Source organism: Oncorhynchus clarkii, chromosome 10 (genome assembly GCF_045791955.1).
Source record: "Oncorhynchus clarkii lewisi isolate Uvic-CL-2024 chromosome 10, UVic_Ocla_1.0, whole genome shotgun sequence".
NCBI classification, from domain to species: domain Eukaryota; kingdom Metazoa; phylum Chordata; class Actinopteri; order Salmoniformes; family Salmonidae; genus Oncorhynchus; species Oncorhynchus clarkii.
The window spans coordinates 24,986,491-25,014,266 of NC_092156.1; the positions used below are offsets into that span (position 1 = coordinate 24,986,491).

General features: G+C 42.8%; 1 protein-coding gene and 1 pseudogene across 2 annotated transcripts in view; one reads left to right on the forward strand and one right to left on the reverse strand.

Annotated features, from left to right (window-relative positions):
• Nucleotides 1–13,832, forward strand: part of LOC139418158 (zinc finger and BTB domain-containing protein 16-A-like) — a 164,253-nt gene extending 150,421 nt beyond the window's left edge. The window contains exons 6-7 of one of the 2 annotated variants that reach the window (XM_071167399.1): nucleotides 7,639–7,809; nucleotides 10,988–13,832. In XM_071167399.1, coding sequence (XP_071023500.1) covers nucleotides 7,639–7,809; nucleotides 10,988–11,217 — 401 coding nt within the window. In that variant the 3' untranslated portion in view covers nucleotides 11,218–13,832. The remainder of the gene's footprint in view (nucleotides 1–7,638; nucleotides 7,810–10,987) is intronic. The other variant, XM_071167400.1, reaches the window with a different exon arrangement.
• Nucleotides 13,833–21,857: 8,025 nt separating this feature from the next.
• LOC139419478 (5-hydroxytryptamine receptor 3A-like) lies at nucleotides 21,858–26,541 on the reverse strand (annotated as a pseudogene).
• Nucleotides 26,542–27,776: the final 1,235 nt, after the last annotated feature.

A 27,776-nucleotide genomic window follows, 5' to 3' on the forward strand; every position in this document is an offset into this window, starting at 1 on the left:
GTATATACCTCCAGGCTGGCTCGTTGGTGAATAAAGGCCATGTTAATACTGTCAGTTGTGAGAAGGACGAGGCTGAAGAGGGAAATAGCCTGGCGGATGAGGTGATTTAGGGAAAAGCCCCTGTTACCGTGACAGAATATAAGAACATGGAAATGAATCCCATTTCACTTGCAAAGGATGGACGCTCTCGTCTTCTCTTTTTTCCTTTCTATCCTCCGCCGTCTGTCTGCGACCTTAAATAACAGTCTCTATGTCAGAGCTGATATAGCTCACCGGCTCACGGATAAATATTTGAGATGAAGGTGGCGAGATGACCGCAGCCAGCTTATTTGCAAGCCGATGTGCAGCGATTTAGTGCGAGTGACAAGGTGAGGCGGTCCTGTATACTGGACCTCCGCATCTGCTTCTCTGTTTTCACGCCAATCCTCGGGAGAGGACCAATGACATATACAGTGCAGTAGGAAAGTATTCAGAGCCCTTGACTTTTTCCACATTTTGTTACTTTACTGCCTTATTCTAAAATGAATGAAATAGTTGTATTCCCTCCTCAATCTACACACAATACCGCATAATGACAAAGCAAAAACAGGTTTTTAGAAATTTTTGCTAATTTATTACAAATAAAAAACTTAAATATCACAATTACATAAGTATTCAGACCCTTTACTCAGTACTTTGTTGAAGCACTTTTGTCAGCGATTACAGCCTCGAGTCTTCTTGGGAATGACGCTTCCAGCTTGCCACATCTGTATTTGGGGAGTTTCTCCCATTATTCTCTGTAGATCCTCTCAAGCTCTGTCAGGTTGGATGGGGAGTGTCGCTGCACAGCTACTTTCAGGTCTCTCCAGAGATGTTCAATCGGGTTCAAGTCCGAGCTCTGTATGGGCCACTCAAGGACATCCAGAGACTTATCCTGAAGCAACTCCTACATTATCTTGGCTGTGTGCTTAGGGTCGTTGTCCTGTTGGAAAGTGAACTTTCGCCCCAGTCTGAGGTCCTGAGCGCTCTGGAGCAGGTTTTCTTCAAGGATCACTCTACTTTGCTCCGTTCATATTTCCCTCGGTCCTGACGAGTCTCCCAGTCTCTGCCGCTGAAAAACATCCCCACAGCATGATGCTGCTAGCACCATGCTTCATCTTAGGGATGGTGCCAGGTTTCCTCCAGACATGACGCTTGGCATTCAGGCCAAATAGTTAAATCTTGGTTTCATCAGACCAGAGAATCTTGTTAATCATGATCAGAGTCCTTTAGGTGCCTTCGGCAAACTCAAAGCTGGCTGTCATGTGACTGGAACTCAAAGCTGGCTTCCAAAAGCTGGCAAAAATCGCTGAAGTTGGAGACTTTCATTTCCCTCACCAACTTTAAAAATCAGCTATCTGATCAGCTAACCGATCACTGCAACTGTACATCTGTAAATAGCCCACCCAATCTACCTACCTCATCCCCATACTGTTTTTATTTTGTTTACTTTTCTGCTCTTTTGCACACCAGTATCTCTACTTGCACATCATCATCTGCTCATTTATCACTCCAGTGTTAATCTGCTAAATTGTAATTATTCGCTCCTATGGCCTATTTATTGCCTACCTCCTTATGCCTTTTGCACACACTGTATATATACTTTTTTTTCTACTGTGTCATTGACTTGTTTATTGTGTTATTGGCTTGTTTATTGTTTATTGTTTACTTCGTGTGTAACTCTGTGTTGTTGTCTGTGTCATACTGCTTTGCTTTATCTTGGCCAGGTCGCAGTTGTAAATGAGAACTTGTTCTCAACTAACCTGGTTAAATAAAGGTGAAATAAAAAAATAAAAAAATGTGCCTTTGACTGTGGAATGGCTTCCGTCTGGCCATTCTACCATAAAGACCTGATTGATGGAGTACTGTGGAGAAGGTTCTCCCATCTCCACAGAGGAACTTTGGAGCTCTGTCAGTGACTATCGGGTTCTTGGTCACCTACTTGACTAAGGCTCTTCTCCCCTGATTGATCAGTTTGGCCTGGAGGCCAGCTCTAAGAAGGGTCTTGGTGGTTCCATAATTCTTCCATTTAAGAATGATGGAGGACGCTGTGTTTTTGGGGACCTTCAATGCTGCAGATATTTTTTGGTACCCTTCCTCAGATCGGTGCCTCGAAACAATCCTGTTTTGGAGCTCTATGGACAATTCCTTCACCTCATGGCTTGGTTTTTGCTCTGACATGCACTGTTAACTGTGGGACCTTATATAGACAGGTGTGTACCTTTCCAAATCATGTCCAATCAAATGAATTTACCACAGATGGACTCCAAGTTGTAGAAACATCTCAAGGATGATCAATTTAAACAGGATGTATCTGAGCTCAATTTTGATTATCATAGCAAAGGGTCTGAATATTTCTGTTTTTTATTTTGAATACATTAGCACAACATTCTAAACCTGTTTTTGCTTTGTCATCATGGGGTATTGTGTGTAGATTAATGAGGGGAAAGAAATATTGACTAAATGTTATAATAAGGCTGTAATGTAACATGTGGAAAACATCAAGGGGTCTGAACATGTTTTGTTGTTGTTGCTATGTATTGGCCAATGAGAGGCTTTGAAGCCACCGGTCAGCCATATTGGCACTCTTCAGAAGAAGCAGTCCTCCATAGGAATGAAGAGATTTCTACAGTATTTAAATGTAATATTTCAAGGGCAGAATTTAACTATTGCTTTCTTGGTGGGGACAGTAACATTAGTACTCTAAAAATTATACTTTTAAGGAATTAAAAAAATATGTTTTTAATTATGTTTAGTTCACATAACTTTTAAAAGTATGCATTAAGTTGTCTGTAATAGAATAAACATGGGAAATACAGATATTAATAAATGCATTTCTATAGCTTCAAAAATATTTTTTACAATGGTGGTGGAGTGCCAAGATGGAGGCGCGGTGGTTTCAAAACAGTGCCCCCTGTCAGTCATCTAGTGTATATATAAACCAATGTCGGGGACACGAGGACGGTCCCCGTGCACGACTCCCTGAAATGTCATCACCAACCCCAATCTCGGCATGAGCAGCAAGACGAGGCAGCAGCACCGTGCTTTTTTGAACCTGATTCTCCGTATGTGTGTATTAAATTGCAATGAGCCAGTCACAAGCACCCTTGTAATATGATGTGGTGCCTTTGTCAAGGGATAAAAAAAATCGGCAAGTCGCCATGGCACCTAAAATAATCCCTAATTTCAAGACAGGGGAAATAACCGGCAAATCTTACATGTATTTGCCGTTTTAATGTTAATGTGTGTACTAGGGAAAAGAGATCTGATGAAAAAACACGCAGTAGCAGGTGATGTCGAAAGCAAAAGTCAAGCAGTCCTGTCTTTATCTCAGTTAGAGACATCATCGCCCTCTTCCGACAAGTCCATCATCATCATCACTTATACTGTGCCTTCAGAAAGTATTCATACCCTTTGACTTACTCCACATTTTGTTGTTACAGCCTGAATTCAAATGCCTGAATCTCACCCATCTACACACAATACCCCATAATGACAAAGTGCAAACATGTTTTTAGAAATGTTTGCACATTTATTGAAAATTAAATACAGAAATATCTAATTTCCTTTGTTGCTTTGGCTGTATGCTTGGGGTCATTGTCCCGGAACTCTTGGGGGGTGGTATTCAGAAGATAGCCCTATTTGGTAAAGACCTAGTCCATATTATGGCAAGAACAGCTCAACTAAGCAAAGAGAAACGACTGTCCATCCTTACTTTTAGACATGAAGGTCAGTCAATCTGGAATATTTCAAGAACTTTTAAGGTTTCTTCAAGTGCAAGACGCAAACACCTTAAAACGCTATGATGAAACTGGCTCTCATGAGGACCGCCACTGGAAAGGAAGACCCAGAGTTACCTCTGCTGCAGAGGATAAGTTCATTAGAGTTACCAGCCTCAGAAATTACAGCCCAAATAAATGCTTCACAGAGTTCAAGTAACAGACACATCTCAACATCAACTGTTCAGAAGAGACTGCGTGAATCAAGCCTTCATGTTTGAATTTCTGCAAAGAAACCTCTAAAGGACACCAATGCAAAGAAGAGACTTGCTTGGGCCAAGAAACACGAGTAATGGATATTAGACCAGTGGAAATCTGTCCTTTTAGTCTGATGAGTCCAAATTTGAGATTTTTGGTTTCAACCGCCGTGTCTTTGTGAGACGCAGAGTAGGTGAACGGATGATCTCTGCATGTGTGGTTCCCACCTTGAAGCATTGAGGAGGAGGTGTGGCGGTGCTTTACTGGTGACACTGAGTGATTTATTTAGAATTCAAGGCACACTTAACCAGCATGGCTACCACATAATTCTGCAGTGATACACCATCCTATCTGGTTTGCGCTTAGTGGGACTATCATTAGTTTTTCAACAAGACAATGACCCAACACAACTCCAGGCTGTGTAAGGGATATTTGACCAAGAAGGAGAGTGATGGAGTGCTGCATCAGATGACCTGGCCTCCACAATCACCCGACCTCAACCCAATTGAGATGGTTTGGGATGAGTTGGACAGCAGAGTGAAGGAAAAACAGCCAACAAGTGCTCAGCATATGTGGGAACTCCTTCAAGACAGTTGGAAAAGCATTCCAGGTGAAGGTGGTTGAGAGAATGCCAAGAGTGTGCAAAGCTGTCATCAAGGCAAAGGGTGGCTACTTTGAAGAATCTAAAATATATTTTGATTTGTGTAACACATTTTTGGTTACTACATGTTATTTCATAGTTTAAATGTCTTCACTATTCTACAATGTAAAAATAAAGAAAAACCCTTGATTGAGTAGGAGTGTCCAGAAATTCTGACTGGTACTGTATGTACATGAGAAATGTATGTATTTCATTGTCAATAAATGTCTAAAAACATGTTTTCACTGTCATTATGGGGTATTGTGTATAGATGGGTGAGAAATTCAGCCTGTAACGCAAAATGGGGAATAAGTCAAGGGGTATGAAAACTTTCTGAAGGCATTGTATGTCTTCTGCCTTCAACCTCACAGCTGCAAGTGCAACAGCTGGAGCAAGTACAATATGCGCAATATCTGGAGCAAGTACAATATGCGCAATAGCTGGAGCAAGTGCAATATGCGCAATAGCTGGAGCAAGTGCAATATGCGCAATAGCTGGAGCGAATACAATATACACAATATACGCATGCTTGACACATTGTTTCGGTAGACCGTTGCTTTGGAAATCAGCTTTTCTGATATTGCCCTCTGTTTGACATTGGTTTACTATTGATGACAGAGCGAGGCAACAGATTTAATTTAGCTTATTACAGTGTATCAATCTGCCATTTATTTATTCCCCGGAGAAGAGTACACTAACCCCACAGTCTGTTTCCCTCTCACTTCTTCCTCTCTGTCTCTATTAATCTGTAATCCCCATTTTTATTCTCTGAGACATTCTATCTATCCCTCTCCCTTCCCCTCTCTCGCTTCATCTCTGTGCCTCAAAAGAGAGGCTGCACACACACGGGCACACACACACGGGCACACTGTTGTACAATGGGGTCTCATAATGATGGCAGCCTCCTCCGTCCTCCCTCCCCACCACACTTGCAGACGCGCGCCCTGGCCCGGGCCCTCGTTAATATTCCGTTGTTGTACAACGGTCGCTTGTGTATTTTAACTCAGAGCCCATTTGCCGTCTGCGGTAGAGTGTTTTGTGTTCGCAGCTGTGTTTGATAGCGCCAGGCTAGAGAGAGAGAAGGATAGCTAGAGGGAGAGAGAGAGTGCCCTGGCAGTGACAGAGCCCCCTGATTTACTGACGCTTATCGCATAATGAACCCGCCCTCGGTGCACACGGCACTCATGCCAGTGCCTGGGGGAGAGGGGTAGACTGAAGTGGGGGGCGGGGGGGGGGGTTGAGGCAGCAGGTACACTGTCCACACCAGCCCCCCCTCCAGGGGGCATGGAAACGCAGGTGGCAGTGCCCAGGGTACCCAAGGGTCCACTCCTAGTCCACTGTTCTGCCTCAGTGTGCTGGATCCTCATCTCTGCCCCCTCGCTGTCATTAGACCCCAGCAGGCACTGTGTCTGTCTGACAGACACACAGAGAAAGGGAGAGAGGAGGGGGAGCAGCAGAGCGGTGCAGTGAGAGAGACAGAGATAGAAAGAGTTGTGGGGGGGTGGAGTAAGAGAAGGGAAAGGAGGGAGGGGAGAGATAGTGAAAGCCTTCTGATTTACGATGCTGTATCTCCAGTGCCTGGGAGCATAATGTATTCCTGACTAAATGAAGTCCTGCCTGGCCTTTGGATTGCAGCACAATGTGATTATGGCATTCGCTTACAAATATTGACTTTTTGCATAAGGAGCAATGAAGTCCCCTCCCTGCTAAGAAGAATGACATTTTATTAGTTACATGTATATGTGTATATATATATATAGTATGTGTTATAATGCATTGTCTGTGTGAATTTGAAGGTAAATAACCTTCCATAGTCTGTCCACTGAGCATTAGCATGCTCTCCTCCAGATCTGTCTGATTGGGGCTCAGACTGCTCCTAATTAAAGGCAGGTGAATCTCAGCTCCATTACTATTCCTGTAGCGTCGTGTGGGCCCCACCACGCTCTGTCATGGATTGTGATCTCTGCCGTGGCTAAAACGCTAGAAAAGAGCACGTCTTACAGCGGGAGCCACTGATAACTTCATGCAGACAAATAAAGACTGTCACTTTTATAGATTTTTACCCTCCTGCCTTCTCCCTCTCTTTCTCTATATATCTCTTTTTTTCTGTCTTTCTCATCCCTGCCCTCCCCATCCACAGTATCCCCCCAACCAGAAAGCGTCATACGCCGGGCGTCGCATCACTCCAAACAGCCACTGCCTCCAAATGTGAATAACATTTAAGGCGCGTCTCTCTCCAACGAAAATACATGCCAGAAGAAATTGACATTGTCTCTTGACAGGGGCGATGGGTGCCCGAGCATGACAGTACATAACGAGAAATGCAATTTATTCCCTGGCACGGTGCCGCTCGGACAGCCAGATAATGAAACGCGTAGGTCATTGGCGATGACTTAAACCTTTAGCGGTGGAGTGAAATGCATTAAATATTGAGAACATTACACGCCTGGCAGCGTGGCGCATCTGTGCCGGGGAGCGAATGATGTATGGGCGGCTGCTAGTCAGACACAGGAAAGCAATTAGTCACTGAGTGTTGGAGAGAGCCTCCGCATATCATAATATTACTGATTATTGACATCTGAATATCCATTACGCAAGTGTCCCCAGGGTGGCAAGGGTACAGTGCTCTAACTTGACCTACAAAAAGGAAGAAATTGAGTGGACTGGAACAAGTGTTTTTATGAAATCTGTTAGAATTTTATCCCCGATAGCTCAGTGTGATTGCGAACCTATTCTAGCCTTTGTCACGTAATATTCATCTTCTCATTGAATTAAACTCACTTGTACTTCTATAGCTTTCTTTCTGTATGAACTCAGACAAAAATAGCCATTTGAAACTGTAACAAAGCTATGAGTCCAATGTGGTTGTTCCCTTTTATTTATTTCCTGTCTCTGTCTTAGTTATCACATGAAGGACTGCGACTGAATCAAACATGATCAAATATTGTAGGAGAAAGATCTTTGGAATTATGTTCGATTGTCTGTGTTGTCCCCCGTGTTCAGCAGGTGACCATCCATATGAGTGCGAGTTCTGTGGGAGCTGCTTCCGTGACGAGAACACTCTGAAGGGCCACAAGCGCATCCACACCGGGGAAAAGCCCTATGAATGTAACGGCTGTGGGAAGAGGTTCAGCCTCAAGCACCAGCTGGAGACCCACTACCGCGTGCACACAGGTATGCATCGTTAGAATCACAATGGACGGGAAAATCACCGGAAATACACTGCCGTTCAAAAGATTGTGGGTTTTGTTTTTGAGAGAAAGCACATTTTTTTGGTCCATTTGAAATAACATCAAATTGATCAGAAATACAGTGTAGACATTGTTAATGTTGTAAATGACTATTGTAGCTGGAAACGGCAGATTTTTTTAAATGGAATGTAATAGGTATACTGAGGCATCCATCACTCCTGTGTTCCAATGGCACGTTGTGTTAGCTAATCCAAGTTTATCATTTTAAAAGGCTAATTGATGATTAGAAAACCCTTTTGCAATTATGTTAGCACAGCTGAAAACTGTTGATCTGATTAAATAAGTAATAAAACTGGCCTTCTTTAGACTAGTTGTGTATCTGGAGCATCAGCAAGTCCTCAACTGGCAGCTTCATTAAACAGTACCCGCAAAACACCAGTGTCAACGTCAACAGTGAAGAGGCGACTCCGGGATGCTGGCCTTCTAGGCAGAGTTGCAAAGAAAAAGCCATATTTCAGACTGGCCAATAAAAAAAAAGATTACGATTTGCAAAAGAACACAGGAGGCCAGCCGTCTGAAGGCCAGCATCCCGGAGTCGCCTCTTCACTGTTGACGTTGAGACTGGTGTTTTGCGGGTACTTTAATGAAGCTGCCAGTTGAGGACTTGTGAGGCATCTGCTTCTCAAACTAGACACTCAAACGTACTTGTCATCTTGCTCAGTTGTGCACCGGGGCCTCCCACACCTCTGTCTATTCTGGTTAGAGCCTGTTTGCACTGTTCTGTTAAGGAACTAGTACACAGCGTTGTACGAGATCTTCAGTTTCTTGGCAATTTCTCACATTGAATAGCCTTCATTTCTCAGAAAAATAATAGACTGAGGAGTTTCAGAAGAAAGTTATTTCTTTCTGGCCATTTTGAGCCTGTAATCGAACCCACAAATGCTGATGTTCCAGACACTCAACTAGTCTAAAATAGGCCAGTTTTATTGCTTCTTTAGTTAGAAAAACAATTGTCAGCTGTGCTAACATATTGCAAAAGGGTTTTCTAATGATCAATTAGCTTTTAAAATGATAATCTTGGATTAGCTAACACAACGTGCCATTGGAACACAGGAGTGATGGTTGCTGATAATGGGCCTCTGTACACGTATGTAGATATTCCATAATAAATCTGCCGTTTCCAGCTACAATAGTCATTTACAACATTAACTATGTCTACACTGTATTTCTGATCAATTTGATGTTATTTTAAATGGACAAAAAATGGAAAAGGACATTTCTAAGTGACCCCAAACTTTTGAACGGTTGTGTATGTCAACTCCGTTCAACTGGGAAAATGTTAACTCTGGTACGCTGATAGATTATCAGTGCTATAGCACGGATACAAATACCAGAACTATTACACTGGGATAATATCAGCTCTGTTACACTGGGAAAATATCAGCTCTGTTACACTGGGAAAATTGTACAAGCTTTCATGGCTTGTTCAAGAGAGTTAAAGGGTTAGTGTACAATGCTAATAGTTTCTACCAGTACAGTTCCCTCTGGAGACTAGTTAACTCACTGGAGATCCAGCTCGTCTCCATAACAGATTGAATTCAGTGTTGTAACGCAGAAGGAGGGGAAGTGTATGACAAGTGTTCAGTAGTTTTATACTGGGCGTTAAGATGGTCTGGGAGCAATGTGCTCACTTGATTTGCTCATTTTACAAAGCATAATGTACACAGACTGTTTTTATGAATGATTCCAAGGGCCAGTAAATACAGGCTTGTGGAGGAGCCACCATATTGATCCCAGGCCTTTACAGCTCCATAAATGTGTCAACAAGGTGTCAGGCGGCCGCTGGCAATTGTCACTCTCATGATGGCGGAATTTATGTCCCCAGATATGAGGATGAGAGTCAGGTGCTGTGAACCAGGGTGCTATGAGGGGGACGCACCACCTAGTATCCCAGGTCTGCTGTTGAGCCAAGGGTTTACCTGCTTCAACCCCCCACCGATACTCCCCTGTCTCCCATTCAATAAGCCAGCTGCCAAATGAATGCCACCCCCCTTCCCCTTTTGTGGTGCCGGGGCCAGGGGCCTTAATTCGCAGTGAGCTAAAGCACACTGGAGATCACAAGACCAAGTGACAAGCTCACAGTCAAAGGCCACTGCGCACAAAAGGGGGCCGCTTGATAAATCATCGACATTGGCAACCTTCCCTCCCTCCCCGAGTCCCACCTGTCAATGGCGGATCAATACTGGTCCCATTTGCAGTTCATTATTGCCCAGTTATCTGAGGCAACCCTGTTTAAAGTGTGGTTATTGTATACACTGCTGACACGTGGGGCCTCGTCAGTCGACACGGCCCGTAATCATCTTCTTGGCTATTTGCGTAAACACAATCCTGACCCCCTTCCCACAAGTCAAGTTTGGCGCTTTGAAAAAATATAAAAATAGATGCAGGGACACATCAGAGAGAGGACTCTCTGTAACGTGGTGTGAGCTTCGGTATCATTCACGGCCCCAATCACATCCAACACCTCATTTCAAATGCCATTGGTAAAGGTCGGCATTTACATGTCTAATTTGCGCCTGTCGGATTGAGTGCCGGGGATTATTCCTAGCCATCCCTCTAATCATTTGCATGTTTAGGGGGGGAACTGGTCTGGAATATCACATGCACTGGAATGTAGCTGCTTTGGAACAGTCGAGAATCAAATGTAATAAAATTGAAGTTGTGATTTGATGTTCCAAAATGGCATAGGTCCTATTGGTGATTTGATGTTAGACATTAAATGTGGCACATGTACATCAGTGTAACTGGATAGGTTTGGTTTGTAAAGCACATTATAGGGGTGGTTCATATAGTGCACAGCTGCGCTATATGAAATACCATTATCCATTATCGCATGCACCTTTCATTTTAGCCATGGGTATTTTATACACATTATGGTCATTGCTAATTGAGACCACTAGATATCGCGCTCTTTCTGCTAGCATTGACACGCAAAAGTGAGGAGGCTCTAGAAGAAAGTTGCTACTGTAATCTGCTACAGGTGGTTACACCTTGACAACATTGTAAATGTAGGAACAACTGACTGTATGGGTCATATAGAGTTCCATTCCTCAGCCTGATGTTGTTGTTGTTGACATGTCCGTTGTTGTCACCCCCTCCAGGTGAGAAGCCGTTTGAGTGCAAGCTGTGCCACCAGCGATCCAGGGACTACTCGGCCATGATAAAACACCTGCGCACCCACAACGGTGCCTCGCCGTACCAATGCACCATCTGCCTGGAGTACTGCCCCAGCCTCTCAGCCATGCAGAAGCACATGAAGGGCCACAGGCCCGAAGACATCCCCCCGGACTGGAGGATAGAGAAGACCTACTTGTACCTCTGCTACGTCTGATGCCACCAGACAACAGCCGGGGGGAAGGAGGGCGAGCAGAGGAAGTGGGGAAGGGAGCGAGAGAAGGAGGAGTAGGAGGAGAACGAGGCCTGTGGCGAAGAAGTCAAGCGAGGAAATCCACGAGACGGAAGCACAGGCGATTTTCTAATGCAAAGAGAGTGAATGACAGAGGGGCACACTGAGGAAAAGGGCTGGGCAGAGTGCAGTTCTGACCAGAGGACATTACCCCTTCAAAGTCACATGTCGTTCAATACATCCATTAACGTTTTGTTTCAAGTTGTTTTCAAATTGCCTAATGCAAAACCTGTGGGTGTACCCTCATCGATGGATCCGCATCAATGGAGTTTGTTGTCCTTAAGTCTACCCACAGACTCGAAAGATGTCACCCAAGCCACACCTGAAACTGAACTGAAATGGTTCTCAAAGGCTATGTGAACCCACACATCCCCATCATTTAGACCACTGTGTATCACTAAATGTAGTTTTGACACCCTCACCTTTTCTGGTAAGGGATTGTATCATACTGTAACTTGGTGGGTCAATCCTCTCATTACCTGATACTACAGATCCCTTCCTGATTTTATTGGATTAAATTAGACACCAAGTCATGTCCTGCTTGAGGAACATGTCACAGTTGACCCCTACTACCCATCCCATTATTTACCAGAGTGCTCCAAAATGGTGTCTTCAGACCTGGTGGCACAGAGCACTTAGAGCCCCTACGGTGGTGTCATTCAGATAGCCCTCGAGAATCAGAGCCTAAGGGCTGGCTCATGTGTCACATGTCAGCCAGACCTATGGCAAAATAGCACCATGTATTGTACTGCATCAACATAAGCAAAGTTGAATTGGATTGGGGCACAACACCTCTGTACCCACGCAGTGGGTTATCTTTTGTTCAGCAAGGGAGATTAACAGAGGATGATATTCCCATATCGGAAATCTCCTCTTCCCGGTGAGCTTCCAGGGTTCTGTTGGATAAGGGCTGAAAACGGCTGAGGCCACTAGTCAGGTTTCGCCGGAGCCTCTCGGGAGTCGAACCATGATGGTCACTTTTTTATTCTCCTTATCTTTGTCTCCGCATCAGTTTATCTTAGCTTCATTGCACAGGTAAAGACATATTACGACAGCAGTCTCTGTTTGATGTTTCTTATATCAGATATGTTTTTGAGGGGTAGCTCGCTGCGAAGCCGCTGCTCTGTTTTCTCTTAAACTATACAGAATTAACTGGAGATGTCTCATTTCTTTCCGCTATAGATGCTGGACTGATACAAATGTAAGCAGATTATCATCAATTACACTAAATTGCAGTACGTCGTCTGACTCATAACATGAACTATTTTCTCACATTAATAATCTCATATTCTCTATATGCCATGGTGATGGAGACCAAAATGACAAAGGCTGCTGAGGATTGAGGTGGGGAGCTATGACGTGTAGGGGTAGCACCAGTAACACCACCGCTATGACGTGTAGGGGTGGTTGTAATGCCTTCATGATGCGACTATAAGGAGATATGGCACTTGTTATAACAGATTGTATGTACTGTTATGAGGAGTATAACCGTGAATGTGATGCCAGGTGGAAAATAGTTTCATAAAATTGTAATAGTGCTATATCAATAAAATATGTTGTCATAACCTGTTATAACAAGCATTATGTCTGTTCATATGGCAGCATAATGAAGGCATTATGAGCACCACTGTCAGTTCAGTGTTAACGGGATAATCACACTCAATTATTAGCAGGGGAGGGGGATGGGGGACTAAACTGATTGGAGGAGACATGGCCTGGCCAGCCCAGGGGGCGAACGGTAAGAAGACACAATAAATCAACTCTTAATATATGGTTTTGTTTCTTCGCTTTGTCTCTTTCCTATTATATCTTGATTTATCTCAGCACATTGTACTTGAATTACCTCGTTTTTTGTGACCTCGTGCTTGTTTTTAGTTCCCTTGTGTTTTTTTGTTTAATTTTGTACATGTTCTTACTTTTTGTGAGCGTGTGTCCGAAAGCCGCACTATTGCGCGAGGGAGATGTGATAAAGCAATGTGTACGTGGAAATGAGTGCCACGGTGAAAATAGACTTTTATTGTTGTGTATTTTTGTGCATTATTGTTACCAAACTTGGTATTTTTTTATTAACCCTGCTTGTTGAAGAGCTGGTGGGTTTGGTCATTCTTATAAAAGCTACCTCTAAGTTGTTTCGTTTTCATTTTTGTAAAAGCACGTTATTTTGTGTGTTTGTGTTTTGCATCTTTGCAACTTCATCTCATGCTTTCAAGTGTTGACTTATTGTCTTTTCATATGTGTAAGTGACATTTATATAAAGGGTAAGATTGATGGGGAAATATAAAACAAGAGTTTATTCTTATCTTACAGTCCCCCCCTGACAGTAACCTTAAGAACAGAGAAGAGATGTTGAAGCCTTAAGTATGGGGTAAGAGGGATGTACGCAGTAGAAGAAGTAATAGTACTTTTAAGAGTTTAAAAAAAAAAAAACGTTAAACTTGAAAATATGTGAATAGAATTGTAGTTTTGTAATGTGAAAAAAAAAGGTTCACCAATGTTGAACCACCGAGAACAGGTCATATATGCAGCGGTGCAGTGTGCGTTGGACAGTGTGCGTTGGACAGTGTGCGTTGGACAGTGTGCGTTGGACAGTGTGCGTTGGACAGTGTGCGTTGGACAGTGTGCGTTGGACAGTGTGCGTTGGACAGTGTGCGTTGGACAGTGTGCGTTGGACAGTGTGCGTTGGACAGTGTGCGTTGGACAGTGTGCGTTGGACAGTGTGCGTTGGACAATTGGGACTGCAAGTGTTAATCAAAGAAAAAAGGAAGGTTAGAAAAAAAAAGAGATCCTCTTGGTCGACAAGTTCTCTCGAAATGAGTGTATTCCTGAACAAGAGCCAACAGAGGCAGTTTGATATAAAAATTGTAATATTTTTGTATTCAGTGTCAGTCCCTTTCCATTTGTCGAGGGTTTCAGCAGGGCATATATTTGTATATATTTTTTTTTTATTACCTAGTTTTTTCTCTGGTTTTGAATCTTTTGCCTTGCTCCTCTTTGGTAATGTTAAATGTGTGAATATGTTGTCGTAAGTGTTGCTTTCTGGATGTCAATGCATTGTAGGTGAAGGACTAAATCTATCGGCCATAAACGTGCGTGTGGAAAAAAAGAAATAGATCATTTAAAATGGATGGCAGGGATGCTGCCATCGGTCAATTAGTACACGTCATTCACAATTTTCAATCAACTTTTATTGCCAACATTTTGTTTTTGTACTTGAAGTGATAAAAAAAAGAAGCAATGACATGAACGTGGTCGTATTGGCCCATGATTGTCTTGCCATTGTATTATCGAACACTGTGAGCCGAGGGATTTCCCTCGTCCAATATTCATCCACTATAATAACTTCAGTCACCAAATCAGAGTGCCAGGCCAGAGAGCCTGAAACAATCTCATCAAACTTCAATAACTAGAGGGATTCAGTCTCCTATCATTGTTCTCTGAATGTTTTATACTTTTTTTGTGTGTGTGCATAAATGAAAGTGTATCTGTGGGTGCGCGTGCGTGTATTAGTGAAAAATGCACTAATTAGATCAGACACAAAATAAAAACAATGCTCTGTGCCACTTTTCTCTCAACATGTTGAAAAAAGAATTCATTGGCGTTGATATAGTTCTTCCCTCAATGTTACTCTGTTTCTGTAATATCGTTGTGCCTAAAATGGAAATTGTTCAACAAAAATGTCCATCTATATCTGCTTAGTTTCTGTACTTTCAGAAGATAATTAATGGTGTCTCCAGCACTCTAGGGATGTCATGACGATTTGAGATGACCTGATTTCTGATTTAGAATACAAAAGGAGCTGTTCTGGAGGGCTGCATTAGCCTAAAATTGGTAGTGGGTAAACCACCTTTGATGTTTTTGTTTGTAAGTGACACCCAAAAGCAATGTAACTTGTTTACGCACAAAAAGCAAGGAAGAAAAAGTGTCCGAAAAATACAGACTATGGAGCTTGAGAGTATAAGACATAAAGATGATAACATTCACGGGCCATGAAAATGGTATGCATTTTGCTTTTTCAATCTGTTCTGAAGGACTGTTACCTGTTCATTTTGGAAATAAGTCTAGGTATGTTTTTTCGTGAATAATATTTTGCTGTCAGCAACAGGTTTAGTGAGCAGTTAATGTCCTTCAACATCCACTTTGGCAGCTTGACAAACCCATAGCGTTGCCCCAGCTTAACATTACGACTTGTTTGTTATAAAGTACTTGTTCTTAAGATAAGAAATACATTCAAAGACGAGCCTTACAAAATCATGGCATCCCTGGAGTAGGCACTCTGTTTCAGTGTGGTGTTCTAGAACAAGTAGCCATTTCATGCAGTGTTGCCATGCATGTGCCATTTGAGGTCCAGACTAAACTGTTTGAGTATCAAAGCACCAAGACATTGTCTTTTTATATTAGCACTGAGGACCAATTGCCCTGTCGGACCAAGCATTACAAAGCTTTTCTCTCTCTTTCTCTCTTTCTGGCTTGTCTGTCATTTTGTTTCATTCTTCCTTGTTGTGACAGCACAAGTGCCAGTCGAGTTGCTCTGTATTAAGAAAATAGTGTTTTTATTATTATTTGAATTGTTATCGTTTTCGTCTACCTCAGCACCTGATCTTAGCCTAATCTTAGAAGGTGCCCAATTATTATAATTTAATTTCTACTTTTTTCTGTCATTTGAATAAAAATGATTTAATTTGCATTAGAACTTTGCAAAGGTCCTTTGTCTTTTCCAGCGATTAGCTGTGTGTCTGTGGCCCTGCTTCCCATGTTAGTTGTGCCACGGATCCCAGCATCTGTCTGTTGATTTAGTTTATTTTCTTTCCGTGTAGGATCAGACACATCTCTTTGTAAAATTTCAGTGTTTCTATGATGGAGTGTGAAAAAAATAAAAAATAAATAAGAGATTTAAATGCTGCAGGTTTTATTATCCATGTTGTCACTAAGTACATTTTGTGCCTTCGATAGTGAAAGATAATATTTTTTACATCCTACTAACAGTAGATTGTTTTGTAGTGAACATTTTTTTTGTATTTTTATTTATGAGTCTCAGAAAAATAACGATGTTCAGTTGTATACCTTCAATCTGCAGTTAGAAAATCAATAAAAAATGGACTCAAGTTTGTCTGCCTGTTTTCTAATGTGGTGCTTTCTGGGTGACCCATTCCTCATATACTCTGTGGACTCTTCAGATGCCAACCCACAGTTCAATACTGTATAGATACTAAAAATGAATTACAGGTTTACACGATGTTGGAGAGCCGTAGTGCTGTTCTTGTTATGCAGAACTGTGTCCTTCAAAAGCAGCTCTGTAAACATGGGTAACAACCATGAAGTCACTGGGTGGACCGTTGCTGCGGCTGACAAATGAAGATGCATATACCGCCCCCCATGAGATTCTCCCCAGCTTCCCCTCCTCTCACATCTGAAGGCAACAGCTTTTCTCATTCAACCCTTTTCTCTCTTCCACCAGTCCCACAAAAATATGTATTGATCCTCAACCCTCTGTCATCCCTTTTTGTCAATTTCTTTAAAAGCACCGGAGGAATTGGAATTATGGTGATCTGAATAAGTCAGTTGGGCTACAGAGGGAGTATTATATTCCACTATACTAGTGATGGGGTAAAGATGTAGTACTCACTGCTCAGTTCTTAAATGCGTTTAGTCACCTAATGCCAGAAAAGCCTTGCCAAGCAGAAGGCATTAAATCAAGTCAAGTAAATGTAGTAATATGCCACCACTGCCACTCCTTTTACTAGTGTATCTTTATTTCCTGTGGCTGCTTTCCACTACGGGAGCTCATTTGGGTATAGTGTAAGTGGGCCGTTAAGTGTAGCACAGAATATATGATCCACTACAGGAGGCTGATGCGAAGCCATGTTGTATTGCATATGAAGAGGTCATTTGTGTTGTTGATCACAGCAGCACCCCCTGCTGTTGAGCTGTAGCGAAAAGCCTCTTGAGTAAGAACATGACATGGTCAGTGTTGTGGTTGGAATTATTACATCTACCAGACAGTAGAGCCATGGGTGGGTGTATGTGTTCTGCATGTAGATTGACCAGCTAGGTATTTTCTGACAGAGACGGTAGTCTGTTGACATAGAACCAAATGGAAGTGCTAATGGTTAGCGTTGTGTCAGTGCTTGCCTAGCGACCATGTCCTACATTCCTCTCTCATTATGTAGGTAATAAATGCTATCATTAGATATGCAGGGTGCACGCCATTATTGCTGCCACCTGGATTGCTGTTAGGGGGAAAACGTTGCAGACACAAATGGTTCAGTTTTTCCGTGCATCTAGGAAGCGATACAAACATGGCATTATACTAAACTGAGCTATCTGGTGGGCTTTAGTATTCCTCACTTTCTATCTTCCCTCTATCTTTCTCTCACTCTCTTTCTCGCTCTCTGTTTTCCTATCCTCTTTCCTTCTTCCTTCCTCCACCCCACCCCCTCTCTCTGGCTCTGTCTGTCTCTCTTTCTCGCTCTCTGTTTTCCTCTCCTCTATCCTTCTTCCTTCCTCCACCCCCTCTCTCTGGCTCTGTCTGTCTCTCTTTCTCGCTCTCTATTTTCCTCTCCTCTTTCCTTCTTCCTTCCTCCACCCCCTCTCTCTGGCTCTGTCTGTCTCTCTTTCTCGCTGTCTGTTTTCCTCTCCTCTATCCTTCTTCCTTCCCTCACCCCACCCCCTCTCTCTGGCTCTGTCTCTCTCTTTCTCGCTCTCTGTGTTATTTGGAACCATTTTGCTTTGGAAGGTTGTGCTAACTAGATGGACACAATTACACCTCAGCAACACACCAGACTGACAGCAACTCATCTAGACACTCTTCAAACACTCCTGGAATCACAGCACAGGCTTAGATGTCCTTATTTTCCAAATCACCACCATCATATTCACGTCAACATTATTATTTCGAAGTCCTGTGCTCATTAGACAAAGTATTATAGCAACTTGAATAATTTCTCCCAGAGATGAGAGCCTTTCTTTCAATCTGGAACATCTAAGATCGGCTTCCTTATAGCTGACCTAACCAGGTTAATCAAGCCAGGAGACCCTGCCATCTGTTTCGGCGCAAACAAGAGACCAGAGGTTCTCCTTCGGCTCCCTATTATATCAGGCAGCCCTCTCCCTTCCTATCCGTCTTTGGGCAGCATATGCAGACCCTGACCTCTCCCCTCAGCTAATGAGCTACTTTTCTTTCGCTATTCACGCCTCTGCATATCAAACCCAATGTGGCTAGTCGTAGTGGAGAGTTAGGCTGTCTTGGACTATCTTGATTGTTTTAAGGGTCTTTGGTGATTTAGGGAAAGGAAAACACTAGAAGAGGACACATCCCCTGATGATGAGTATGCTCCTTCATCAACGGGACACCATGAGTTCAGTTTGATCCCAATTTTGTTTTTAAAAACGAAGCAGAGTGGGGATTTTTGGCCTTGGTTGATTGGACTCATGTGACCCTTGTGGGCAATGTGAGTGGAAGGGGCAGGGTCCAGTGAATGGCCTCTCGAGTGGGGGGAGGGGGATGGCTGCAGGGCTTTGTGTGTGGGGGAGCCAGGGGGTCCCATCTTTATGTGCTCTTTGACCCAAATATGATCTAATGGATAGAGAGGGTTCAGACAGTGGGCCTGTTGAATGGAGGGGGACCGGTTTTGTCCAAATCCCTGGGATTGTTTTCTCAGCTAAGCCTGGCCTGTAGGCGTTGGCCTGTAGGCGTTAGCCTCCCCCACCCCAGGCATTGATCCAGCCTCGGAGAGGAGAGAGCCAAACAACATGGCCGCCCCTACTAATTTACTGTAATACAGCAAGCAACCTGAGCAACACGTAACTGAACTATTCTGTGTGTTTCATGTTGTTGCTGTTATGGTAGACTTAGTTTTGTATGATTTTTGTGGTCACTGAACTTTTGTGGTTTGAGAATATGTTGGATGGGGATAATTATAAAAAAGGTTTCCTGAGGTTACTGATTAAGGTAACTGATTAAACAAACTGTTCTGTGCACTGGCCACAGAATGAAGTTATAATGCATGACAGAAAATGCTGAGTCTTCAATCTTGATAATTTAATCCGTTGGTGGAATAGTAATTGTAGTTTTGGCGTCTTCTCTGGAATTGTAATTTGTTGTTTATTTAAAGTAGATGTTGTTCAAGGAGTTTATAAAATAGAGGTCCATAGCTTTATTGCAATTTGGAGATGTGTCTTATGAACTTAGCTGTTGTATGGTTTTTAGTAACTGGTGTAGAAATGACTGTTGAAGCTCATTGTGTGTTCCTGCAACTCCATAAGTGTAGTACTGGTTAATGCTGGTAATGGAACCCTCTAGTGTTAGTCTAGTGTACTACTCCAAGTAGCACAGTGGTCTAAAGCACTGCATCACAGTGCTAGAGGCGTCACTACAGACCCGGGTTTGATCCCGGGCTGTATCACAACCGGCCTTGATCTGGAGTCCCATAAGACGGCGTACAATTGACCCAGCATCGTCCGGGTTAGGGGAGGGTTTGGACGGGGTAGGCCGTGTATACTACTTTTACCGAAGATGGTAGGCTACAGTCAGATGTAGGGATGCAACAATTCCGGTAGCTTTATCAAAATTCCCAGATGTGTTAGGGGGGATTAATCAGGAAATCCAGAATCCTCCAAAGAAGATTTGAGTAAAACCTGGGAATTTGGGAATGTTCCGGAATGTTGCAGCCCTAGTCAGATGTCTACCCTCTCTGGTTGTACTTTATTATTTTTCAAAAAATAGACAAACTATTGAAAGCCTGGAGTCATGCTTATTTATGGCAATACTCATTGATAACATTTCCTGTGTTGTTTTTTATTACCATTTTGGAATGTTTACTGTAGGTAGTTTTAGAACACCATTTATAAATACCAGACATTTTCAGAGATCTTCTAATCCAAGCGTCACACTGATAAAGCATTTATTATAGCTGAAAATCAACTAAAACTTGGGGGGAATGAAACAGCCAGGCATAGTGCTGAACTAAAAGGGCTAGAGTCAGTCGTCCACACAGACCCAGGAACTGATGTAGCCTGGATACTTGTTGAATATATTGGGATCGATGCTCCCATTTACTGTGGAACGGTTTTAGGCTTTAATTATGTTGGGTGTCAATGGCATTTATCCTATCTGAGTACTCCCACTGAGTCCATTTTCCAGTGAGGCCAAAATCTTTACGTTTAGTACATTAGTGTCAGTCCGCGGGCTAGGGTTCCAAGTAGCACAGTGGTCTAAGGCACTGCATCACAGTGCTAGAGGCGTCACTACAGACCCGGGTTTGATCCCGGGCTGTATCACAACCGGCCTTGATCTGGAGTCCCATAAGACGGCGTACAATTGTCCCAGCATCGTCCGGGTTAGGGGAGGGTTTGGACGGGGTAGGCCGTCATTGTAAATAAAAATGTGTTCTTAACTGACTTGCCTAGTTAAATAAAGGTTAAATAAAAAATAAATGAAAATAGGCCATCCCTGAGAGGAATTAATACCTTCTCTGTACTGGAGCATGAGGGTGGATAGGGCTGGGCAGAGCACTACTGTGCCACCCTGTGGTTAGTGTGGTGTATTGAAGTCTCTTGTATGGCTTAAACCCTAATCGGCAATTTAATAATAATACAAATCATTATAATATAAAACGGAAAATTGCTTTATTTTCACCTCCCATCATTTGAATATGGACAGGGGCGGACTGGGACTAGAAATCTGCCCTAGCAGATTCCTTGAGGCCCCCACACCGGCCCATATTTTTCCCCAAGATGCCCCCATTATTAGCCAGATAATGTTAATTTGGTGAGAAAAAAAAAATGTATAGGCCCAGGAGGCAAAAAATGGACCAGCCTATCTGGCATTTTCTTGAATGTGGACATTGGCTGTATTTGTCACGGATTCTCCCGGTACTGCTGATCTTTCCGTGTACCAATTCCGGAGGTCTACGCCACCGGCCTCTTGGCTTCACTGAAGGGCGTGACAAGCATGATCAGATTGAATCCAGTCTGTCATCCTCGTGGCTAGATACCTGATTGATGGCATGTAAGGGACATAATTCAATTAACTTTAATATTCACACATTTCGTAATGTTAGAGAACATCAGGTGAACAAGTATTGCAGTGACTTTCATAATAATAAATAACCTTTATCAATTGAAATGTGATGATTAATATCACGTTATATGTTTCTTATAATTTATTAACAATATTAACACTATATTCAACTGAAGGAGTGAAGTTGATCTTGGAATATACAAACTATGCCATTTAAAAGAAAATGCAACCAAATAGCATTACCTCTCCTCCACATACTCCATATATCCTCCTAAACCAGCATCCACTGCATCTTCCCTCTCATCTCTCTAGTCCCAAGAATGACCTCAGACTCAAAGTACCCCCTACTTTACCTCTACCATGAGGTTCAGCTGAACAGATCCACCTCAATAAAACTCTTTGTATCAGGCATACGTAAGCCTTCTATGTCCCCACATCCACTGTCAGGCCCTCCCCCACAGTAAGACCCTCCACCTATATCATCAGGCCCTGCTCCACAATAAGGCCCTCCACATCCACCGTTAGACCCTTCTCCACTGTGAGGAGCTCATGCGTACTGGCACATGGACCAGAGGGTGCCCAGGGTGATGCTGTAGGCCAGCATGGCCACCAGGTAGACCCTGAAGAGCAGCACGTCCAGCACGTAGCCCACCAGCAGCCACTCCTTGGCGATGTCCCGGCACTTGTCCTTCTTCTCCAGGATGCCGCGGATGGACGAGATCTCGTGCTAGGTGTTGTCCATAACGGCTGTGTGGTGTCACGCACCACGGGCAGGACCACCAGGCTCCCCAGACCCTGCTCCCTGCTGTCCTCGCCGCCACGGCCGATCTCGCAGGTGTGGTGAAGGTGGTGGTTACATAGAGCTCCAAGGGGTCACACAGGGAGAGAGTGGGTGGAGTGAGGTCATATAACAGGATGTACTTGTATTTTAAGTATCCCATGTTGTGTTGAGTTTGTGGATGCAACATTTATTTATTGTCCCAAAGTGACAGACATTGATTATTTCCAAAGAGAGAAAACAGACCTGTAAATGTCTCTTTTTATCCTTTTCTCTCTCTTTCTCACTCTCTATGATAGATGTTTTAATGCTGCTGTGTTTTTTAAATCAATGAATACTGCTCAGAGAGAACATTGTATACTAGAACTACTGCCCATGTCTTTTTTCCCTCTTAAAGCTCACCTTTTCCCTCTCCCTTCCCTCTTTTCTCCTTATCTCATACTTTTCTTTCTACCCAACTCTCGTGTAGATACAATACCCTGGCTGATGTTGTTCTCTTTGTAATGGCCCACGTGGTCGTAGTCCCGGGACAGCATGGAGCACAGGCTGTGCTTGTTGCGGATGCACAGGAGGACTGTGACCCGCTCCAGCACCACGTGTTTGAGCCACTGGGGCACGTGGGGCTGCAGGTCCTGCTTATGCATCAGACGGACTATCAACACTGTCTCTTTCAGGCTGATCACCAACAGAGCCATGCACACTACAAAGTATACACCTAGAGAGAGAGGGATGAATCGATATGACCGCTGCACACTACAAGGTATACCCATAGAAGACACCGGCTATGTCGCAAATGGCACCCTATTCCCTATGTAGTGCACTAGTTTTGACCAGGGCCTTTTGACCAGGGCCCCAACAAACAATAGTCCTTCACTACTACTTCAACCTATTCTTAACAGCAACAGAGCTCACAATCCCATCCTTAATGACACGTCTCAAAAATCTGAGCCACTAATGCACCAGCTGCATTTCTCACCTATGAGCGACTTGCCGATGGCGGTGGCGGGCAGCGTGTCGGAGACTATGATGAGGAAAACGGAGTAGCCCAGGAGCAGGGTGATCTTGAAGGACACTTGCTCTCCTCTGTTTGGGGGAGGTAGAAGCCCACCGGGTCCGTCACCATCAGGAAGATGCTGGGCGGCAACAGGTTCACAGTGTAGGACAGAGGTCTGCGTCGGATCACCACCTGATGACATTCATCAAGGTTGACGAGAGATTCATTGCTTCTCTTCTAGTTTTTATGAGAAGTATTACTGTGATGAAAATTCCAGATTGTCTGCATAATCAAATAACATTCAGCTCAGACACCCATACATACCCCACAAGACATGCACCAGGGGTCTCTTCACAGTCCCCAAGTCCAAAACGAATTCACCGCAAAGGCACAGTTTTATACAGAGTCATGATCACATGGAACTCCCTTCTATCTCCATTTACTCAAGCAAACAGCTAAATTACCTTTTAAAAAAACTGATTAAACAACATCTCATGGAAGGTGGGGACTGTGAGAGGACACGCACAAACAGACACTCAGACACTCGACACTCGATCATTGTTTGTATATCGTTGTAATTTTTATTTGTGTGACTATTCTTGTCTATCAGTGTATCAGGACTGTGAGAGGATGCACACGCACACACACACACACAGACACTCGATCACACACACTTTGATTTGTATTGTTTGTATATCGTTGTAATTTTTATTTGCGTGACTGTCCTTGTCTATCAGTGTATCAGTGTTTGTTACTTGTGATGTTTTTTGGTGTGTGTGGGCCCCAGGAAGAGTAGCTGCTGCTTCTGCAAAAGCTAATGGGGATCCAAATAAACAATAATTGGGAATAGAGCAGTAATTAACAAGAAGTTGTACGCATTTCCATATCTCATTACATATACAGTATCTGGCAGAAAAACATTTTGACCGTGGAAAGAACAATATACCAACATATTCTATCAATGACCCTAAAACGGAGGTGGGATGGGAGTGCACTCTATATCACACTTTCACCTGGAGATCCTCACTCATATCCTTGTGTTAATTTTCCATAAAGCAAGCCTGCTTTCTTTGTATGATGCATACGAAAAACGTCCATTCTCAATACCTATTTAATACAGCTGAAGATCTTATGTTTCCAATAAAGCCTCATGCGGTAGAGGTCAAGGTAAGGGTCTACTATCTTCATATATTTCTCTATTTGATCTATTCTTACTAAAGGTCTTGCTTTTCTGTCAGGTTCGGTTTGGTTTTGAATAAATGATTTGCGCTAAGGTATTATGTACACGATATGATTGATTTGAACATGATTGTATATAGTAATGTAAAAGTATATACTGCATATCATTTTAACATGTGTTGGCACTAGCTGAATTGTGGGGATCTTTCCCATCCCTTTATTGTACTCTTTTAACTATTGCCATTTACTTCCTCATCATGCATAGGGTCGCCTAAATTCCGTCAATTTTCCCAAAGTTCCCCGGTTTTCCAGAAATCCCGGTTGGAAGATTACTGGATTCAGGAGGGAATAAGCAGGAAATCTGAGAATCCTCCTACCAGAATATCTGGATAACTTGGGAATTTTGGGAAAGTTGTTTGCAACCAGAACTTTGCAACCCTAACAATCTTACAAACCAGCTCAATCATTGCCAAATACTATATTTCCAAACCTGTCATGGATACATAAATAAAAGGTAATGAATGATTATGTTATATATACTCACATTGAACTTCATCTCGGCATAGGAGTCAACGTTGTCCAGACTGAAGCTCTTGTATTTCGACAAGGCGTGTAGCAGCTCCCACTCCCCCTGGTTCATGAAGACACTCTTGTCCACCTTGAGTTCCTCTGCGCTCCTCATCAGCTTGAGGTCGAAGTCATTAACTACAGACATGGACATGGAGGAGACATAGGTCAGTGGGTTCAGATTCATGTAAATTATGTAAATGACCATTATCAGCAGTCCTCAGCCACAGCTGGCACTAGGAAAATTATTTTTTTTAAATACAAAATAATACAAAAATGTTGAGGACCGAGTGACTGACACTTAGCTTATCCATCCCCACCTCTCTTACAAACATGTAAAAAGGCATTATACCTAGTATTGTAGCCAACAGTATGTGCAGTTGAAAGGCTTTTCCCCACATGCAAAGCCAGATGACTAAATAAGACATGTTTTACGGGTATGGAGCCAGCTCTGGAAGGTCAGGCTGCAGTTCTGGACGTCAAAGGGGAAGTTGTAGATGTTGAGAGTGCAGGCTGTCACCACCTGGATGGGCTTGTAGTTGCGCACCAGACCATAATGGGTCACGTACACATAGGGAATATCCTGAGACTTACCCACATCCACACTGAGAGATTAGAGCAGGAAGCACAACTCAAACCAAAGCATAGAGATGCAATAAATGTTTGTGGCTGATTTGGACAACTAATATTTCAGCGTATTACACACACACACACTTTACACTGCACTGTACTTTAGTAATGCTTAATCAATGATAAACAATACTGTTTTATGCAGACTTTGATTTGACTGCATGGCCTAAGATGCGATGGCCTACACCGACAATAACGATTACAAAACACTGGACTTACAACTCGTTGATTAGTATGTCAGGCACCCACACATTGGCAATCGGTACGGACATTTGATTCACATCCTCAAAGTCCTCTGGGTTCCATACCAATAATTCATCTGTCCATTCCTGATACAGAGTTATAGCATAGGCCGGTAAGCATGGTATAGTATTAATAGTAACAAGTATGGTATAAGATCCTCTGAGAAGATGTGTTTGATAAATGTCCAAAGGAGAGACATAACTATGTTCTACTGTAGTTTTTACAAGTTTTATGTATGTTTTAATTTCTTGGAAACTTTTTTTCAACAAAATCCATTTGTTGTTTAAATAGTTATTTAGCTATTTATTGCAAATAGTTATTTGTCTTACCTGCCTGTACCATACATATGTTGTCAGAACCTGGTTCTTCTCAGCATACTGAACTATTATTCTACTAAGAGCAGGAGGCCTACTTCCCACACTGAGGATAGAGTACACCATAAGGTCGATGGCCACCATTGTGCAATTTCGCCAGTTGCGCACGGGTCGAACCCCCTTCTTGTACCCAGCACTCAAGTACTCGGAGAGACGTACCAAGGTGGCATTGGCAAAGCGTCCGGTATTATTGCCCAGTTTCTTGACTAACGGAGGTAAAACACATCGTTTCAACATGCTGATTCAACATATCCACTAAATGCAACATATTGAGAGTTGTACAATTATTATTGTGTAAATCTAGCATTATATAAAATGTCAACTTCCAAAACAGGCAACCTCTGTCAATAACGCCACAACCTATCTGGAATTAATTTTGCACGTGCATCTTCTTACCTGTGCAGGCTCGCGCGGTGCCTTGTATCAAGAGCAAGACGAGCGCTGTCCAGAGTGCTGAACTTCTCATTCTGCACTATGTTTCACTTCTCTGCCTTGAGCTTGTCTATAATGAGCAGTGCTCAGTTTTGAGATACAGCAGTCTACTGCCGCCGCCGAGACCCATATTCAGGGGTGTCCACTGTAGCCTAATGTCTACGGTATCATGTATTAGTTAAATTAAGTTTCATTCTGCATGACGCTGTCTTAGCCAGCTGATGTAACTATGAACACGAGGGTGTGTCCATCGGGGATTTTATGATGGGGATTGGAAGCAGCTGAGGTTATCGTAAGTCATCACATGTCCTGAGCAGATAACTCGGAGCACTCAGGCCTATCCAAGTTTACAGTATCTGGACGTGTAGCCTAACAGATGTCTGTGTATGGATCAAGTTTTGTGTGGTATATCAGCTTTTTTCCTCCAACTGAATCCTCAATGTATTTTATAAGCTTACTGTGGAGATACGATTTCTCTCAAAAAAGATCCTGCATTAAGAAATTGATTTCCTGAACATACAGAGGAGCATAGGCCTATTTTCTCTGGCAGCTTGGTTTTCATATGGGAGTTTAAGTGCAGGTCAGTTTTCTCTTATCTCACTAACAAGATCCAACTGACATTTGATACTGATCTTAGATGTCATTTTGTTCATTGATTTCTTAAACTGCTTATGTTGGGGGAATATGTACTGCAATCTACAACGAAATTGAATCTATGACTTTTATTATGTGATAGGATCCTGCTGATACAGTTTATGTTACATGGATAGATGATACACACTGCTGCGAAAACACATGCGTCATCTTTGGATAAAAAACATGCCTACTGCATATATCAACAATTAAACATTTAATGTTTTGGGGGACTTAGAGATAAAACTTTGTTGAAAAATCATGTCCATTAATGACACACAAAAACGCTTGAAAATATGTAGCTACTAAGAGCAAATCAGTCATTACTCATTGTACTAGCTGGATCCTTTAAAATACAGTAGCAGTCAAAAGTTTAGGACACACCTAGTCATTCAAGGGTTTTTCTTTATTTGTACTATTTTCTACCATTGTAGAATAATAGTGGAGACATCAAAACGATGAAATAACACATATGGAATCATGTAGTAACCAAAAAATACATCAAAATATATTTTGTATTTTAGATTCTTCAAGGTAGCCACCCTTGCCATGATGACAGCTTTGCACACTCTTGGCATTGTCTCAACCAGCTTTACCTGGAATGCTTTTCCAACAGTCTTCAATGAGTTCCCACAT